At 49.1% G+C, this 20,314-nt stretch overlaps 2 protein-coding genes across 6 annotated transcripts in view; one reads left to right on the top strand and one right to left on the bottom strand.

Annotated features, from left to right (window-relative positions):
* The window catches only part of SH3GL1 (SH3 domain containing GRB2 like 1, endophilin A2), a 58,623-nt gene extending 41,735 nt beyond the window's left edge, over positions 1-16,888 (bottom strand). The window contains exon 1 of one of the 2 annotated variants that reach the window (XM_035118096.3): positions 15,960-16,888. In XM_035118096.3, the coding sequence (XP_034973987.1) occupies positions 15,960-16,004 (45 nt within the window). In that variant the 5' untranslated portion in view covers positions 16,005-16,888. The remainder of the gene's footprint in view (positions 1-15,959) is intronic. The other variant, XM_035118097.3, reaches the window with a different exon arrangement.
* The window catches only part of CHAF1A (chromatin assembly factor 1 subunit A), a 28,597-nt gene continuing 24,274 nt past the window's right edge, over positions 15,992-20,314 (top strand). For 2 of the 4 annotated variants that reach the window (XM_088672976.1, XM_088672975.1), the window contains exon 1: positions 15,992-16,132. In XM_088672976.1, the coding sequence (XP_088529102.1) occupies positions 16,105-16,132 (28 nt within the window). In that variant the 5' untranslated portion in view covers positions 15,992-16,104. Of the gene's footprint in view, positions 16,133-17,905; positions 18,350-20,314 lie in introns of those variants that run through there. The other 2 variants (XM_035120926.3, XM_060275372.2) reach the window with 2 other exon arrangements.

Below are 20,314 nucleotides of genomic sequence, written 5' to 3'. Positions count from 1 at the left end.
TTGGTAAGGAGAAAGGACAGGGTCAGCCATGGAAAGACAGGCATAGTGGGCCAGGTCAGACTCTTTCCCCAAAGTAATGAAGAGCTGAGTCAAGGTCTACAGGAGAGAAACTGTCCCCCTACTCTTTAAAATGGATTTAAAATAATCTTTTTAAAGGATCTGAAATCTTATACAGTGCAAAGCAGGTGCTCTAAGCAGTGTTAGAAACTCAAATATAAGGTAAAAAGGTAAAGGACCCCTGGACTGTTAAGTCCAGTCAAAGGCGACGATGGGGTTGTGGTGCTCATCTCGCTTTCAGGACAAGGGAGCTGGCGTCTGTGCACAGACAGCTTTCCAGGTCATGTGGCCAGCATGACTAAACTGCTTCTGGCTCAACAGGACACTGTGACGGAAACCAGAGCGCACAGAAACGCCGTTTACCTTCCCACCACAGTGGTACCTATTTATCTACTGGTACTTGCACTGGCGTGCTTTCGAACAGCTAGGTTGGCAGGAGCTGGGACAGAGCAACGGGAGCTCACCCATTGTGGGGATTCGAACCATCGACCTTCCGATCGGCAAGCCCAAGACGCTCAGTGGTTTTAGACCACAGTGCCACCCGCATCCAACTCCATTCAGATATAGCAGCCAATTGCCAAATACCACCTTAAACTTAGGTTGCGGTCGCCAAAACAGAATATCTAGGCGCCATCTCCCCCTGTCCCCCATATAGATTACTATTATTGTTTTTCTTATTCATTTCATTTCTAGATGGCTTTATGTTTTAAAGGGAAAAGATCTCAAATTGGTTTGCAACACATCAAAACCTCCAATGAAACAAAAGGAGATTGTTAGCCGCTTTGAGACTCCTTAGGGTAGTGATAAAGCAGGATATCAAATCCAAACTCTTCCTCCTCCTCTTCTTCTTCTTCAAGGAATATATTTCAGATCCTTCTCTAAGGGACATTTGGCTCTCCCCCTGTTTATTTACCTGCTTTAATTCATAGAACTGCCCCATAGCAGGAGGACTCTAGGAAGCCAGGGTGGTGTACCGGTAGTGGTGAGAGTGTCGGACTAGGACCTTGGGAGATCAGGGTTCAAATCACCCCTCCGTCATGAAGCTCAAGAGGTGACTTTGGAGTCAGTCACATCCTCTTAGCCTACCTCGCAGAGGCGTTGTAGAGATTAACTGTAAAGGGGAGTGAACCAGGGACTCATTGGAGAAAAAGGTAGGATCTAAAGGAAACAAATAAGCTCTTCTGCTTCCCTGCTTGAGAAAGCTGGAGGGGCCAGCCAGATGGAGATGCCAGTCGCCAACCAGGCAGCCAGAGATCTCCACATGGCCACAATTGGACCCGTGCCAGCTGCAAAACATGCCTGGCATCCGAGGAATTTCGAGCCCTGCTCCTAGGACCTAGTCAGAAGTTCTAAGCACTACACCAGGGGTCAGCAAACTTTTTCAGCAGGGGGCCGGACTATAATTTTATTGGGGGGGGGGAATGAACAAATTCCTATGCCCCACAAATAACCCACAGATGCATTTTAAATAAAAGCACACATTCTGCTATAACAACAACAACAATAATTCATTATTTATACCCATCTGGCTGGGTTTCCGCAGCCACTCTGGGCGGCTTACAACAGAAATATTAGAATACACTAATTTCTTAAAGATTAAAAGCTTCCCTAAACAGGGCTGCCTTCAGATGTCCTCTAAAAGTCTGGTAGTTATTTTTCTTTTTGACATCTGGTGCGAGGGCGTTCCACAGGGCGGGTGCCACTACCGAGAAGGCCCTCTGCCTGGTTCCCTGTAGGCCCTCTGCCTGGTTCCCTGTAGCTTTGCTTCTCGCAGTGAGGGAACCACCAGAAGGCCCTCGGCGCTGGACCTCAGTGTCCGGGCAGAGCGATGGAGGTGGAGACGCTCCTTCAGGTATACTGGACCGAGGCCGTTTAGGGCTTTAAAGGTCAGCCCCAACACTTTGAATGGTGCTCGGAAACTTACTGGGAGCCAATGCAGGTCTTACAAGACCGGTGTTATGTGGTCTCAGCGGCTGCTCCCAGTCACCAGTCTAGCTGCCGCATTCTGGATTAATTGTAGTTTCCAGGTCACCTTCAAAGGTAGCCCCACGTAGAGTGCATTGCAGTAGTCCAAGCGAGAGATAACTAGAGCATGCACCACTTTGGCGAGACAGTCCGCGGACAGGTAGGGTCTCAGCCTGCGTACCAGATGGAGCTGATAAACAGCTGCCCTGGACACAGAATTGACCTGCGCCTCCATGGACAGCTGTGAGTCCAAAATGACTCCCAGGCTGCGCACCTGGTCCTTCAGGGGCACAGTTACCCCAATCAGAACCAGGGAGTCCCCCACACCTGCCCACCTCCTGTCCCCCACAACAGTACTTCTGTCTTGTCAGGATTCAACCTCAATCTACTCATGTAGAAACACCGGATCCGGCCTCCGGGCCTTAGTTTGCCTACTCATGCACTACACCAGGGGTGGGCAAGGCTTACTTTGCCTGTGCCAGTTCACTGCCGTGGAGCCCCCCCCCCCCGGTGGGCCGGATTGCGGGCTCAGTGTTTGCGCAGACATGATTTCCGGTGTTTCCACAGACGAGATTTCCAGCACCGTAAAGCGAGTCCTTGCGCCGCGCTGTGCCGGTTTAGCGCAGCGCGCAGGGACTCGCCGAGCAGGCGGCTCAGTTCGGGGGAGGCTCGTGGGCCAGTAAAATGACACCCGTGGGCTAGTTGTGGCCCATGGGCCTTAGGTTGCCGACCCCTGCACTACACCAAGCTGGCTCTCCAAATGTGGAAAGTGCTGTTGTGCTCTGGTCCGCCCCCACTCCCCCCGCCGGTTTCCCCCACAGGCATCTAGTTGGCCGTTGTGAAAACAGGACGGATGGGGCCACTGGCCTGATCCTATGGGGCTTTTCTTACGTTCTTAAGGCTCGAATGAGGGGAGAGGGGTCAGGCTGGACAGGCAATGGGCATTTTTTTGGGGGGGTGTAGCGGTTTGAGTGGAAAAGGGGGGAGCGAGGGAACCAGCATCTTGAAACCTACTTGAAGAAAACAGGATGCATACTAGAGCTCGCACACCCAGCCACCCACCCACCCCGTCTAAAAAGAAGGTACTGTTGACATTCTTTTGCAAGCTCCGGTTTCCCGCTGCGCTTCCCCCTGGCCCTGGTTTCTGAAAGAGAAATGTTCGGCACACTTTTGGGGGAGGCTCCCGCAGGGGTGGGAACAGCAGGCAGGCTCCGGTTTCTCCAAAAAGTGGAAGGGAGGCCACCCGGGGCTGGATCGCAGGCCCCTTCCTCCCACCGACCGCATCAAGAAAAGCAGAAATAAGCAGAGGGGCAAGAAGAGGATGCAGGGAAGAATTTGGACCCCAGGATTCCCATGCAGGATACCGTAACAACTTCTTTTGTCATCTCATTCAGGAGCAAAGAAAGCACTGGGGCAGAGAAACTGGATCACCCAGAATTTCCCACACTGGCTCTTCAGGGTTTCAGAGCAGTGTTAGAAACTCAAGATATACAAGTTAAAGTTTAGGTAGCCGTCACCACAATGGAATGTCTATTTGGGGGTGTGTGGGGGGGCTTCCGATGCTACAATTCTATGACTCTGTGATCTCCACTGCATTGCATGACTGTAGCTTGCTCCTGTGACAATTAACGTGTCCCAGTATGCAAGGAGGAGAAACACACGCTTTGGTTAAATATGGGTGGATAGCCATGCAAAAGATAGAGCTTGCAAAAGATGGGCTCCTTGATCACTGCAGATGGTGACAGCAGTCACGAAATTAAAAGACGCCTGCTTCTTGGGAGAAAAGCAATGACAAACCTAGACAGCATCTTAAAAAGCAGAAACATCACCTTGCTGACAAAGGTCCGTATAGTTAAAGCTATTGTTCTCCCAGTAGTGATGTATGGAAGTGAGAGCTGGACCATAAAGAAGGCTGATCGCCGAAGAATGGATGCTTTTGAATTATGGTGCTGGAGGAGACTCTTGAGAGTCCCATGGACTGCAAGAAGTCCAAACCTGTCCATTCTTAAGGAAATCAGCCCTGAGTGCTCACTGGAAGGACAGATCGTGAAGCTGAGGCTCCAATACTTTGGCCACCTCATGAGAAGAGAAGACTCCCTGGAAAAGACCCTGATGTTGGGAAAGATTGAGGGCACTAGGAGAAGGGGACGACAGAGAACGAGATGGTTGGACAGTGTCATAGAAGCTACGAACATGAGTCTGACCAAACTGCGGGAGGCAGTGGAAGACAGGAGTGCCTGGCATGCTATGGTCCATGGGGTCACGAATAGTTGGACACGACTAAACGACTAAACAACAAACAACAACAGCCATCAAATATCTGACGTTAGCCACTCTGAGCCCGGTTTTGGCAACGCAACTCTTTTATGGCAACGCGACTCTTTATTCAGACAACTTGCTGACTGGAAATGAGAAGCACCTCTCCGCCCCTGCCTTGCCTGAGTCTTCTCTGAACCACGATTCTCAGCACAACGATGTCACCACTTCCTCCATTTTCCAAGCCACAAATATCTGCAAGTTCTTCCCGCAGTGCAGAACTAGGAAACTGCCCAAGAAGTCTCACATTGAAGCAACGAGGCTTGCAAGCTGGGCCTCCAGAAGGACTCCCCCCCCCAAAAAAAAGAAAAAAAACCTGATGCAAGCACACAGATACTCTCAGAGCGCTTGCCAGTATAAATGCACCGAGGCAAACGGAACGAATAAAAAGTTCCCGGTGCCGAGAGAAAGGGACAGATGGTTTTAAGATATGCACAACCGGCACCAAATCGCAACGGAGAAGGGAGACGGCAAGTTAAGAATAAGCAGCCATCTGCTCGTTCTCTTCACCCGACGCAGAGGGAGCAGAAGGAAAGGTGAACTAGATGCAGCACAGGGCAGGGGTCTGGGAGCAATAAGAATAGTAGGGCACCTGGCTTTGCATGCAGAAGGCCCCAGGCTCAACCCGCGGCGTCTCAAGGCCAGGCAAGGAAACCCTGGGATGCTGCTTCCAGTCAGTGCAGCGTCAATAACCAACTCTCCGGTTCAGAATGATGATGCTTCTTATGCCAGATTTTTTCAAAGAATCCAGGGACACTTTTTTTTCTTTTTGAAAAGAAATAAAAAAAGTAATTTTTTAAAGAATTATGAAATAATATCTTCTCTTTTGTGGTCTCTTCTGTCGCGTGGCCTTCCTCTGGGCCACAACCTGCTCTCTTGGAGCGCTAGCCACCGTAGAGTAGGCTCAGGTCGGGCCTGGGCTCGGCCACGTGTCCTTACCCTCCCGGTGCTTTCCTACCTCTCGTCCTCAGTGGCGCGGCAAGGTCGGGGCTCCCCTCTTTTTTCTCCTTCCTCTTTCTCTCTCTTCCTTTTCCTCCTCTCCTCCTTCTCCCTCGTTGGCCCCGGAGCGCCGCTGGGCAGTCGGCTAGGTGGCTGGGTGCTCTCGCTCCCAGCTCAATTTGGGTGCCTGGGGGGGCAGCGGTTCCCCCAGTTGATGCGCCAGGCATCCCCCGGTTACCCCTCGGCGGTGGCGACGGCAGCAGTCTCAACAGTCTACCAACCTGGTAGCGCAGTTGGCCCTGGCTGGCTTCAGGAGCTGCTCGCTGCCGTGGCGCCCGCCATTTTGCCTTGCCGGAAGTCCCCGAAGGATGTGTCTTGTGCTGTTGAACCAATCACGCAACATTCATTCCCTACTAATAAATCTACAACACTTAAAATATAAATCCGGGGACATTCTGGGGACAGATTTTGTCCGGGTACAGATTTGTAAATCTGGGGACTGTCCCCGGGAAACGGGGACGTCTGGCAACCATATCCTATGAGGTATCGTGGTTAACAACACAGAGAGCTGTTTTATTCTCAGCTGGCGGCCACAACAAAACCCAGAAACGAATCTCAAAGTGAGTTTTGCAGCAAGGTTTCAACAAAGCACTTCAGACTCCTAGGCTGTGTTCGAACGGCCATTTAATGCACGCTCGCGGCGTTTCCAATTTGTCCTTGCGCGACGTTATCCAAGATCTACGTGTTCTGTACTTTCTCATACGGTGCAACTGTTGGATGCATTGATGGGTATAAATAGCTCAGCCCAAAATCGAGCATGAGGCTCTTTAATCTCAGGGTCGTCGGGCAAAAGATTCCCGCAGGACTTGATGAACCCTATGGTCCCTTCCAACTCTGCGGTTCTGGGATTCAAACCACCGCACACCAACTGTGGTCCTTAAGATGCTCATAATTTGTCTTGAGCCAGGGTGAGAACATCTCCAATAAGTATTGGAAGTGTAAAGAGAAGGAAGGCACTTTTTTCCACTTATGCTGGAATTGCAAAACAGTTAAAAATTATTGGGAAATGATGTATATTGAAATGAAAAAAATGTTCATGATAACCTTTGTTAAAAGCCCAGAAGCCTTTTTTGTTGGGAGTTTTAGGTCAAGATTTGCCAAAAAGCAAACAAAAACTCTTCATGTATGCTACAACCGTGGCGAGGGTGCTACTGGCACAAAGATGGAAAAGCGATAAAATACCGACCAAAGAAGAATGGCAAGAAAAACTTACGGAACACGCTGAAATGGCAAAACTAACTGAGAGACTTCGAAATAAGGACAAAAAAAATCCTTTGAGAAAGACTGGAAACCATTTTCGGCCTACATACAGACAGAATCAATGCAAAGAACTGGACTCATTAGCAGGTTTTGAATAACCATTTACAATTAGCAAAAATTTATAAGTTAAAATATAAAAAAGGACTGAAAAAGGAAATATGCAGGAAATGATATTACGGTATTTCGAAATAAACCAGAGGAGGAGGCTGAGGGAAGTCTGGGGGGAATGGGGAAATTTTGGAATTGTGGATTATGTTATTTGTTATGATGTAATATTGAAAAAATGGAAAACTTTATGCCCCACTCCCTGCTAATACCCCCCCCCCCGGTATGTACAGAGATCTGACACTAACAATGCCATGTTGATGTGAACAGCTGGGTGGGGGGAGGGGGGAGGGGAGAAGAGCTGCGAAACACGAGAGAGGGGAAACACTTCGCTGCACGCTAAGGTGGTAATGTGAACATACAACATGGCCCCTAACCCCGGAGTTGTTTGCTCTGACTGGCTTAGGGTACCTGGGTTGGGCTTGATGACCCCTGGGGTGCCCTCCCCACTTTCCATTTCTGTAAGCCTACACTTTTTGACTGTATGTGCTAGGGGACTGACCTTCGCATTCAGCGCAAGGGCTTCTCCGCCGAGGTACCGGATCCCCTGATTGCACAACTGAGCCTCGCGCAACTGCTGACTGCAACCCTCCCCCCCCCCCCCGGAGCAACAGACCCCATGCCCAATTTTTAGCCACTATACAAATATTCAGGGCCTGATCCATCCCGAAGGGAAGACTGCTTAAAACTGCCATGTATTGTCAAATTGTTCCTGGGGATTTGACTCGAGAGTCGGTGAAAAGAGGAAGCCAGCTGCAAACAAACTCCGCCCTCCATCTCTGCAATTAAAACAGTGCTGCTCAATTTATGGTGCGGGCGTTGGGGAGAACGAATCAACTTTGTTATAAATCAGATCCGAGACCAAAATAGCTGGTGACTTCATGCGTTTATTTTTTCAGCGACTGTAGGGTGCGGTATATATATGCATGCATGTATATTTATGTACTTATATATATCCATTACACATTTGAACACCTCCTTTAAAATACCATAGCCAAATCAAGGAACAGGTTTCTCCTATGTCTGGAGACAACTGGATGCTATTTCGAATCAATACGGCAGGCTGATTTTTTCTCAAATACTGCGCTGATTTTTAGTTTTTGGTTTCTTAGAAATCAGAATTACCAAGTAACGGGTACGAGGCTACAAATTTCTTTTAAGAAGTCGCAACAGCAAAATGAGGCTTCCAAGTCCAGGAGCGCCCCCCCCCAATTAATCTGGGGAAGGCTTAAAATAGAATACAAAGAATTAATTACATGTCTATTTACTGGCCACATTTCTTTGCTGGTCACCAATAAGCAGCCTGAACTCAATGAGGTGTGCAATTAGTGTTCGAAAATCCCATTGTTCTAGGCGCGTTTTGCGACAGGGAACATTTCATTAGCGCGAGCAGTTTCTGAGCTCTGGGCACAGCACCGCGCCTAAGATTTCAGATTAAAACTGCAGAGTGGAAGGAAAGGAGGACCTTTTTCTGCCTCCCCACTTCCAGCTACTCCCTGAAGACCGGAGAAGAGACCCTCTTCAGAATATTAGGGGGGTGGGGGCAGGGGAAGGACTAGACCGTGTGAAAAAGGAACATAATATTTTAACTGTGGTTCATTCATTTTCAGCTTTGTATTCTTGTTATTAAAAAAAAAGCATGCCTAGACATTTCGTTGTTCCGCCCATAACCCAGGTTTAAGGTGCCATTTAGCTCCTAGCTTTCATCTCTCAGTTTCTAACGTTTTGTGCAATGGCCACTAACCGGTCCTGCAGGGGTTCCCGATTTCAGTTCCTGATTTCCAGTCTAACCAGAGGTCCACACTTGGGGAAAAGGAAGCTCTGGTCAGAGCTTCTGGTCTGGTCAGACCTCACCTGGAGTACTGTGTCCAGTTCTGGGCACCACAGTTCAAGAAGGATACTGACAAGCTGGAACGTGTCCAGAGGAGGGCAAACAAAATGGTCAAAGGCCTGGAAACGATGCCTTATGAGGAACGGCTTAGGGAGCTGGGTATGTTTAGCCTGGAGAAGAGAAGGTTAAGGGGTGATATGATAGCCATGTTCAAATATATGAAAGGATGTCATATGGAGGAGGGAGAAAGATTGTTTTCTGCTGCTCCAGAGAAGCGGACACGGAGCAATGGATTCACACTACAAGAAAGAAGATTCCACCTAGACATTAGGAAGAACTTCCTGACAGTAAGAGCTGTTCGGCAGTGGAATTTGCTGCCAAGGAGTGTGGTCGAGTCTTCTTCTTTGGAGGTCTTTAAGCGGAGGCTTGACAGGCATCTGTCAAGAATGCTTTGATGGTGTTTCCTGCTTGGCAGGGGGTTGGACTGGATGGCCCTCGTGGTCTCTTCCAACTCTATGATTCTAAGCTCTTACCTTTCATTCCGAATACGTGGCAGAATCAGCGTTGCTTTCTCTATGATGAGGAAATTACACCCTACCATGTGCTCACAATCCCTTTTCTCTTTTTCACAAGTACAGAACAGGCCTCCCGGTAAGGCGGTACCTACAGGAGACCCTCATCTGCAGAACACAGCAATCAATTGGGTCTGTAAGAGCTGATATGATTTTTCAGGTTCATCCTGAGCTTTTGTGATGTACAGAAGTACTGTTTTGGGGGGACAGGAGGCGGGCAGGTGTGGAGGACTCCCTGGTCCTGAATGGGGTCACTGTGCCCCTGAGGGACCAGGTGCGCAGCCTGGGAGTAATTTTGGATTCACAGCTGTCCATGGAGGCGCAGGTCAATTCTGTGTCCAGGGCAGCTGTCTACCAGCTCCATCTGGTATGCAGGCTGAGACCCTATCTGCCTGCAGACTGTCTTGCCAGAGTGGTCCTGCTTTAGTTATCTCTCGCTTGGACTACTGCAATGCGCTCTACATGGGGCTACCTTTGAAGGTGACCCGAAAACTACAACTAATCCAGAATGTGACAGCTAGACTGGTGACTGGGAGTGGCTGCTGAGACCACACAACACCGGTCTTGAAAGATCTACATTGGCTCCAAGTAAGTTTCCGAGCACAATTCAAAGTGCTGGTGCTGACCTTTAAAGCCCTAAACAGCCTCAGGCCAATATACCTGAAGGAGCATCTCCACCCCCATCGTTCTGCCCCGACACTGAGGTCCAGAGCCGAGGGCCTTCTGGCGGCTCCCTCGCTGAGAGAAGCCAAGTTACAGGGAACCAGGCAGAGGGCCTTCTCGGTGGTGGCACCCGCCCTGTGGAACACCCTCCCACCAGATGTCAAAGAGAAAAACAACTACCAGACTTCTAGAAGACATCTGAAAGCAGCCCTGTTTAGGGAAGCTTTTAATGTTTGACGGACTATTGTATTTTAATACTTTGTTGGAAGCCGCCTAGAGTGGCTGGGGAAACCCAGCCAGATGGGCGGGGTATAAATAATAAATGATGATGATGATGATGTTTGGATTGCTACATGGGTGCTGTGCATGCATGCACGTACGTGCGTGCAAACACTTCTTCCTCTGATGAACCATGCATTGTCGTATCCTCACATGGCCACTGCACAAATGTGCCAAAGCTTCTAATTGCAACCGTGCAGTGTTAGAAACTCAAGTACAGTGGTACCTTGGTTTATGAACACAATTGGTTCTGGAAGTCTGTTCATAAACTGAAGCGTTCATAAACTGAAGCGAACTTTCCCATTGAAAGTAATGGAAAGTGGATTAATCTGTTCCAGACGGTCCGCGGAGTACTTAAACTGAAGCTTTCATAAACTGAAGCGAACTTTCCCATTGGAAGTAATGGAAAGTGGATTAATCCGTTCCTAATGGGTCCGCGGAATACTCAACCTGAAGCGTACTTAACCCGAAGCATGGGTGTAATTGGTTCCGGAAGTCTGTTCATAAACTGAAGCGTTCATAAACTGAAGCGAACTTTCCCATTGAAAGTAATGGAAAGTGAATCAATCCGTTCCAGATGGGTCCGCGGTGTTCGTAAACCGAAAATTCATAAACCGAGGTGTTCATAAACCGAGGTTACACTATATATAAGTTAGGCGCCAAATGGCTTCTTAAACAGAGGTTACAGTTGCCAAAGCGCAATGCATTGTTGCCATTTTGGGACAAGACGGCTCTGAAGTCTTTATTTTTCAAGAGACGGACTGACTGTGATTGATTATCAATTAAGCATCTGGCTAGCTGGCGAAACTTGAGCTAAGTTAAGAACTCTGAGAACTAAAGGAAGAAAAGTCCCTTGATCCAGGGACAGTCCACACATATATATTGGGCCATTCCGACCTCTTTTTCTTAATGGTGAGGCGGACCATTCATGACGTAGGAATATTCTTCACAACTGTGAGGAGGGCGAGGGGGGCTGTAAGTGAATACAAGCGACAACAATTAGCTACCGGTATAGTATTGTCCACTCCTCTGCTCAGGCAGCACAGAAAAAGCATTTTGTTTCCTGAAAATCGTTCTGAATGTGCAGATAAAAACAGAACAGATAGAATTCTACAGGATGTGTTGCTAGCTTGTGAAAACTGTCGAGATCCAGTGATCCCTCAAGCATTCACTTCCAGATGGTGGAGACGTCAAGAGGCTATCCCGCGTGGGTTGGGGATAATTTCTACGCCCTGGACAGAATAATACATTCCCCATCATGCGGTAGCTCGGGAGGAGGGCTGCAAACTTCTAAATTGGCTTGTCAGTATACTGCATTTCTCAGCTGGGATTGTTGGGTTTGACAGATGTGTGCTCTGAAAAGGGCTTTTGATTCCTTTCTGCGCAACCAGAGTGGTTCGCTCGAAATGTGCTATCGTATCATCGTCATCGTGTCCCCCACCCACCCAGCACCGATAATTCATCCAAATTTACAATTCTTCTATGGCCAGAAGAGACTGTGCTTTGTGGCCGGAGCGAAAGTGGGAGCCCCATCCTGCCACACCATAAAAAAATTATGGATTTTGAACTATGATAACCCTGCACATTTACCGCAAATATAGTTTATATTAATAAGTATAGGCATGGGGCCAGCACAAGACAAATGGGCATTATTCCCCCCCCACACACAAGTGCACACAGATGTAGCACACAGGCCCATTCAGTTACTTATAACAATAGCTACCCAGAACCCATGAGCAGTTGTTGTTTTTTTTGGGGGGGAATACACTTACATTACAAGGAGGACCTACAACAAATTGTTGCAGTACATCCCCACCCCACCCACCCCTTCACAGCAATACTATAAGCTGCTAGGGCTCAAGCAATCCAATCTCCACCCCCATTTCCGCCCCCTCCCCAATCCCCACAATCACACTTCTGGAGCTAGAAGGAACTGGGAGGGTATAGAGCATGCTCACTTTTCATTGGACAAGGATGTCCAATGTGGATCTTTACTTTTAATTTGATTTAAAAACAAACAAACACACACCTCTGCATACCTTGCTGAGTTTCTGCAAGTACAGTAAAAGGTAAAGGTAAAGGACCCCTGGATGGTTAAGTCCAGTCAAAGATGATTATGGGGTTGCGGCGCTCATCTTGCTTTCAGGCCGAGGGAGCCGGTGTTTGTCCACAGGCAGCTTTCCGGCAACGTGGCAAGCAAGACTAAACCGCTTCTGGCGCAACGGGACACCGTGACGGAAACCAGAGTGCATGGAAACGCCGTTTACCTTCCCACCGCAGCGGTAACTTTTTATCTACTTGCACTTTGACGTGCTTTTGAACTGCTGGGACAGAGCAATGGGAGCTCACTCCGTCGCGGGAATTCGAACCGCCAACCTTCCGATTGGCAAGCCCAAGAGGCTCGGTGGTTTAGACCACAGCGCCATCTGTGTCCCTTGCAAGTATAGGAACCCCTCCCACCAGTATATTAATTATGCATCTTATTCAAAGTATTTAGAAACTCAAGCTTTCTAACAAAATCAAGAAGCTGCTGGACATAGGCTTGCTGACCGGGGCTGATAAGGAGTTGGCTATCCAACAAAACCTTCAGCCCCTGAAATGTTGCTGGACTCCAACTCCCTTGTGTGTACATTTACATATTTTTGCAGACTTCCATCTTCAACAAGAGGAATTTTTTTTGTTACGGAGTGTTGACAAAAAACAACAACCCCGAAAGCAATAAAAATACATAGCAAAATGAAGTTCTGCCCTCCTAACAATGGGCATCCCCACCACCAAAAAAAATCTTGGTTTGGCCCATGTGATTGTCCCTCTTTGTGATAGATATTCTGATCATTTTAGGAGCACACGAGTCTGTCCGTTCTTATACCTCAACATTGCCTGGCATCTCTCCAAGAATTCAGACCAGGAGACTTTCCCATCCGTCCCTAGAGATGCTGGCTTCTGAAGCAAAGCATAGGCTCTGCCACTGATTTATGGTCCCATCCCAAAACCACCACAGATACAGGCATTTATAAAAACAAAAAACGATACAGACTCTAGAAGTTTGCACATTAAAAAGAGCTCCCAAAATACTGTAGTGTTGTGTTTTTTTTTTTTAAAAAGTTCATAATTCAGACCAGCACAGAACTCAACAAACTACAGTGGTACCTTAGCTGTTGAACGGCTTGGCTCCTGAACAAATCGGCTCCCAAACGCCGCAAACTCGGAAGGGAACGTTCCAGTTTGCGAACATTTTTCAGAAGCTGAACGTCCGACGCGGCTTCCAATCGAGTGCAGGAAGCTCCTGCAGCCAATCGGAAGCCGCTCCTTGGTTTTGGAAATGTTCCCAGAGTCAAATGGACTCCCGGAACGGATTAAGTTCGACAACCAAGGTACCACTGTACAGGATAAAAGCACGAAAATAAGTGAAACAAAGCAATAACCCCCCTTCCCACAGACTCATTTAAAAGTAGAACTAGGTTTCCCAAGCTTGAGTCTCCAGCTGTTTTTGGACTACAATTCACACTATCCCTGACCACTGGTCCTGCTAGCCAGGGATGATGGGCGTTGTGGTTCCCAAAACAGCTGGAGACCCAAGTTTGGGAAACCCTGCTGTAGAATATTAATCAGTCAAAGGCCTAGCTGAAAAGGAACGTTTTCACCTGGTGCCTAAAATATACAATGAAGGTGACAGTTGAACCTCCCTGGGGAGAGCATTCCACAAATGGGGAGCCACCGCAGAAGAGGCCCTGTTCTTGTGTTGCCACCCTCCAGACCACATGTGGAGGAGGCACACAAAGAAGGGCCTGAGATGAAAAATGCAGAGTCTGGATTGGTTTATATACGGAGAGGCGGTGCTTCAGATACTGCAGGCATATACAGGCAATATTGTGCGCTCTGTCCCAGACAACCACAATAAACCGAACAAAGCAAGTCACACAATTTTTTGGGTTTCCCACGGCATATAAAATTTACGCTTACACTATATTGCAGTCTATTAACCCAGGAGCACCTGGCTGCAGGGGCAGGAGGGGGGAAATCCAGCTCCAGCCTGCTTCACTCCTGTGGCCAGAAGAGGGGCGGTGGCAGCAGTGTGTGTGTGTGTGTGTCTCCCTTCACCTGGAATCTCCCGGGCTGCCAGCAGCTGTCCCCAAGTCCTTGGAAGGAGAAAAATCTGCGAATCACAATAAAGCGAAGTGCAACCTGTTTCTAGTCGCCTAGGTGATGGTTCCTCGCCACGCCAGCCAAGCAAAGCTGTTACAAAGAGGGACTCTGAGCAATCTAAGGTAAAGGTAAAGGGACCCCTGACCATTAGGTCCAGTCGTGACCGACTCTGGGGTTGCGCGCTCATCTCGCATTATTGGCCGAGGGAGCCGGCGTACAGCTTCCAGGTCATGTGGCCAGCGTGGCAAAGCCGCTTCTGGAAAACCAGAGCAGCACATGGAAACGCCGTTTACCTTCCCGCTGTAGTGGTTCCTATTTATCTACTTGCATTTTGACATGCTTTCGAACTGCTAGGTTGGCAGGAGCTGGGACCAAGCAACGGGAGCTCACCCCGACACAGGGATTCGAACCACTGACTTTCTGATCAGCAAGCCCTAGGCTCAGTGGTTTAACCCACAGCGTCACCTGGGTCCCCTCTGAGCAATCTACTCAACCCCAAACTGGTGCCGCACAAGAACATGATAAGGACACCTCGAGTGGGCATCTACCGGTAGATATGGCATAGGGAAGCCCCACAAGCAGGACCAGAGCACAACAGCACTCTGCCCACCTGTGATTCCAAGCAACTGGCATTCACAGGTACGCCACCTCACAAAGCCATGAAGAACACAACCTTTTTTCCTGCCATGAAGCAACGAGCCAACCCGAAACGTTGTCCTTGGGCTCAGGGTTTTTGGCATTTTGTTCAAATGCGCTTTCCGGGCAATGCTGGTTCAGTGGTGCTGACCCGACAGTGGATGTCCTGGTATTAGGCAGTTGCCGCCCCCTTCCATTTCCAACCATTGAGAGGGCACCGTACCAGTGCAGCTGCTATGGAGGTGCAATGCTTGCTCACAACAAACCTGGTGGCCAGGGCCAACACACACCTTCCTCAATCCACCTGCCCTGTTCCAGAGAAGACCTGCGAGTCAGAGTTGCACTGTTTCAAGCGGCCTCGAAACCCGGCGCCCAACAGTTTTCAACCAGCAATAATAATAAGAACCATCATAATGGAGGGGGGGGAGGGAGGGAGGCTGGCATTAAAAGGGAAGATGGATCAAGAATTAGACCGGAGGTTGCCGCACACAGGAAGAACAAGGTTCTACAGTGGTACCTCTACTTACGAATTTAATGCGTTCCGAACGCACATTTGTAAGTCGAAAAAATCCCATAGGAATGCATTGGGAGAAAAAATTCGTAAGTAGAAGCAACCCTATCTAAAAATTCGTAAGTAGAAAAAATCCTATCTAAACCGCATCCAAGATGGCGGACGGAGCTCCGTTGGTAAGTAGAAACATTCGTAAGCAGGGTTATTCGTAAGTAGAGGTACCACTGTAGTTTGAGTGCCTCACTTGTAGCTCTATAAATCATTTAATGTGACATCACGAATAGAAGTTATTATTTTGACCGGAATGCAATTGACATAATAAGATTTTGGAACGCAGAAATAAAGAAAATCATCAAACCATGAATTCTAGCACGCGGGGGGTGGGCACCTAAATTATATTATTCGGTATTTGAATGATTGGTATTAGTAATTGTTTATAATTTGGTATTGTTATGATGAGGCTATTGTTGGGTTGTAATTGAAAAGTAATTTAAAAAGTTGTATATATACGTATATAAATGAGACCAGAGGCAATCTGAACCCAAGGGTCTCTCATCTGTGCAACCCCTCCCCACTCTTTTTTCCAAACAGATAAGACAGACATGTTCTCGTTTCTCACCTGGCTGGCTTTGTAGAACTGCTTCTTTAACCCGGCCACAGACATGGTGCCTCCTTGGAGTTACTGAAAAACTAGCTCACTGCGGTGGGGAAAACAAACAAGAGGCAGAGGAAAGAGGGGAGCAGGCAGATGCCCCGGGGACTATATGATTTGTGTCAAAAAGAGGCACAGAGGTTGGTGGAAGCTTGGGGGGGGGGCAGACCCCAGAACCTGAAATGAAGAGGCCACTGGTCAAGTTAGCAGGAGGAGATGAAGAGAAGACTAGGCACGTCCCAAGAGGCAGAGAGGGTCAGGAAAGGCTCCCAGAAAAAAAGGGGGACACACAGAATCTGTGCCTGAGACAAAGAGAGAGAGAGAGACCCAAAACGACACAGAAAAAGACAAAAGTGTCTGGGGGCAGATGAAAGTAGCTCCCTCTAACTAAAAACAAAAGGCAAGAGACGCTTCTGAGAGACAAATGAGTGTAAGGAGACAGAAACAAAGAGAGACAGGCAGAGACAGTTCACACATCTGCTCCTGGGCAGTTTGGGAGGCTAAGAGGCTAGTCCTCAGTGAAGCAAAGGAAGGCAGGAAAAGTAGTCCCTGAGAAAGAGAGAGAAAGGGAGAAGAGGCCAGGCTTGGCGGAAGGGGAATGTTTCCCTTTTTCTTTTTGGTTTTTGTTGTTTTAAAAAAGAAGGCTTCAACAGAGGGAGGTGAGAGGAATGAGACAGAAAGGAGGACAAGGACTGACAGGTTAAGACTGCGGACGGACACACAAAGTAATGCCCGCGCCCACCCGCCAAAGGCAGAGAGGAGACAGGTCGGAGAAACAGCCAGGGAAGAGGAACGGGGAGAACAGGGGGTAGGGGGAAAACATCCAGGCTCGGGCTGAGCTCTGCCCCCGCTCGCTCTCTGGCTCCCCTCGGCTCTTCACTTCCGCCACCCCTCCCTTGACGCGCAGGCGCGCACCCCGGCGGAGGAATACGCGCTCCTTCGCCGGAAATAAAGGTGTGAAATGAGAAGGAGAGAGAGAGAAAGATCCGGGCTCCACGCTTCCAACCATAGATGTGTGCAGCACAGAGCGTCCGGAACGCAAGCGCGTCACGCCGCGGCCACGCCCATTCCGCTCGACAAAAAGCGGAACCAAAGCGCCCCCTGTCTTCCTTTGCAGAAAGCTTTTTATCGAGATGTATTAAAGTAGTAGCCGGCCGCCGCCTCCTCCACCTCGCGCGCTTGGTCGTTCTGAACCACAACTCCCATCATCCCTTGCGAGAACGTGCACCAGTTAGATAAGAGTTATATTTATTATTATTATTATTAAAACCATAGAAAAACAGAATAAAATGCATTACATGGTTTAAAATAATTATCAAAATCTAGGCATTCTGAGAGATGTGTGCCTCCCTTGTTTTTGACTTGTTTTTAGTTCTTATTTTCTCCTTGAGCCGCCTTGAGCCTATGTCAGGGAAAACGGCGGGGTATAGATAAAACAACAATTATTAATAAATCAATAATTCTTAAATAAATAATAATAATTAATGATAATTATTGGGGTTATAGATTGTTTAGTCGTTTAGTCGTGTCCGACTCTTCGTGACCCCATGGACCAGAGCACGCCAGATATAATAGATATAATAATAATAGTAATATTATAGATATTATAATAATAGTAACCACCACTACCACTACTACTACTACTACTACAGCTTTAGCACTAGACCCGAGAATTGAGCCTCTTGGTGCCTTTGATTTTATCTTTATGGGCGGGCGAATGAACCTCGGGCGTATGCGTCACGTTCCCCGTCAGTTATCGCGATAACTAGTCTTGTTTTTTCCCACGCTACCTCCATGCGAGAAGACATTGGGCAGGGTGGGCAGGGAGGCGTGGCCAGAGGGCGGGGGCTAAGCGGACCTTCCGGCGGAGCGATCCGCGCGTGCGCGTCCGGGGCTTTCCCGTTCCTCTTGTCGCGAGAATTCGCTTACATACTCCGCGAGACTAAATAAAGGCGTCGGAGAGAGGGGAGGAGGAGAAAGAGAAAGGAAACCCAGTCACGTGGGGCGCGGCGTCCCGCCCAATCAGGGCGCCGGAGCGCGAAGTCCTCCCGAAATCCCGCCAAATACGAGCGGGCGCGAGGAAAGCGGGAGCCGGACGGGCTGCGAGAGGGGACAGAAAGCCGCCGTCGCGGTTAACGGACGGCTTTGTGTGGTTTTTCTGTGAGGTGTTCTGTGAGGGGGCAGGCGCAGGAGCGTGCCTCGGGGACGCGCGCGTTCTCCCCCCTCCCCGGTTCTCGTGAGGGGGAGGAGTTCGGCTTTTGCCGGCGGAGCCTGGCTCGGCCTCTCCCGCGCGCGAGAGAGAGGCCTTTCCCTCCTCTTCCCTCAGCGCCTCATCTTAAGGAAAAACTTTGTAGCAGGTGAGAGAGGGAGGGGAAGAAATAGATATGAGGTATCATCCCACGACCCTTCGTGGGGAGGGAAAAGGACTCGAGGGGAGGGAAAACTGAAGCAGGTCGGGGAAGGAGGGTAGTGGGTTTGTGTGTGGGGAGATATTGAGGGGAAACTGAGGCGGGAAAGGGGGTGGGGTGGGGTTGTGTGTGTGTGTCACGCTGCGACTATTAAGGTGGGGGTGGGGAGGCATGTTGTGGCTGCTGAGATGGATATTGGGGGTGGGGAGGGTTGGGGAAAAATAATTGTCGTTCTGAGGGGTGGATAGGGTGGCTCTGGAGAGAGGAAACTTGAGGTGCTGCAGCAGAGGGGGAGGGAGGGAATATCGTACGGGCTGCTGTAGGTTGGGCTGGATGACCCCTGGGGTTCCCTTCCAACTACCAACTACACAATTCTATGATAATTGGGGGGGGTTTTGGGGGGGGAGAAGCAGAGGTTTCCAAGCAGAGGTTGGATGGGGTGTCATCTGTCAGGGATGCTTTGGCTGAGACTCCTGCATTGCAGGGGGTTGGACTGGATGACCCCTGGGGGTACCTTTCGACTCTATACAATTCTACTCCCCCCCCCACTGCACACCCATGTTCTCTAGCCACTGGTTCTGCAGGAATTCAGAGGGGAAACTTAAGGCGCTGCAGCAAGGAAGGAGGGACCTTATGGGTGGGCTGCGAGAGGGTTGGACTGGATGACCCCTAGGGTTATCTTCCAACTCTATACAATTCTATGATAATTGCACACCCATGTTCTCTAACATTTAGCTGAGATTCCTGCACTGCAAGGGGGTTGGGATGGATGACCCCTGGGAGTCCCAACTATACAGTTCTATGGCGCTGGAAATGGAGCTTTTGGAGGGGGATCCCAAGGGAGGGAAATGGGAAATGGAGAACATATTGTGGCCTGAGAGAAACTGAGGCAGGGAGGAAATTGAGGCAGGTGGGGGGGAGTTAAGGAAGGAGAGCTTAGGTCCAGCAAGTGTTGGATGGGCCATGGAGGGTGACTCCCAGAGCTTGAATTATGAAGGAAGGGGAGTCCCTTGACGAAAGCTCCCTGCTATACTCATCTTGAATCATGGCATCTATAGGGGGTGGTGCTGTCACAAGGCATAAGGTGGACCTCTTATCATTTGAGCGTTCCTTCATTTGGCAACCAGTGTTGTTGCTGAGGAAGCGAGGTTAATGTTTGGTGGTGATCACGCACGAATATGCACCATACCGGTATATGTTAATGTAAAGCATCCATTTGTTGGTATATTGTTCTAGCACCACAAGCCATTACACAACACAGTCTTAAAACATGTGGGCTGCATTTTTTGTTAACTCTGTGATGGGTTGCAAGTAAACATCTGGCCAAGAAGGGCATGTTGGCATCTAGTTGACTGCTGGAATGAGGGTGATGGATTGGAAAGACACTGTGTTTGGACTTGCAAGGAAGTCAGTGATATGCAGGCTTAGCATGGCAGTAAACCTCCCTTGAATCTCGAACGGTTGCCCTTTGAGTAGACATGCTTGGAGAACTGACGCTGTCAGAAAAATATTGAAAAGGTTAATGTTGGCATTGGGTTCCTTTGTCCCTCCAGATGTTGCCGAATTGCACTTCTCATAATCTGAGGCTGTGTTTTCTGCGTCTGATGGGAGGTGTAGTTCGGCCGTGCTTGTGGCTCCCACACCTGGGTGTTAGTGGAGGGGGTAGAATAGTGATGGAGTAGGACTTGTGGTTTGAGGAGTGATTGGGTCTGCGTGAGATCCAAGGAAGGAGGCAGGGAGGGAACACAGGGAGCAACTGGTAACGTAATGAGAGTTGGGTGTGGGAAAGGGGTACTGTACTGGTCACCCCTGAGGAATCAGTGGAGTACAGTGGCAATGGGGAGCTTCTGGCCCATCAGCCTAATTAAACCCGCCAAGCCTCTCCAGTTCTATGGGAAGTTAAATAGAAGTGAC

This window comes from Zootoca vivipara, chromosome 6 (genome assembly GCF_965207765.1).
Source record: "Zootoca vivipara chromosome 6, rZooViv2.hap1.1, whole genome shotgun sequence".
NCBI lineage: Eukaryota > Metazoa > Chordata > Lepidosauria > Squamata > Lacertidae > Zootoca > Zootoca vivipara.
This window is presented reverse-complemented; position numbering and strand designations above follow the sequence as displayed.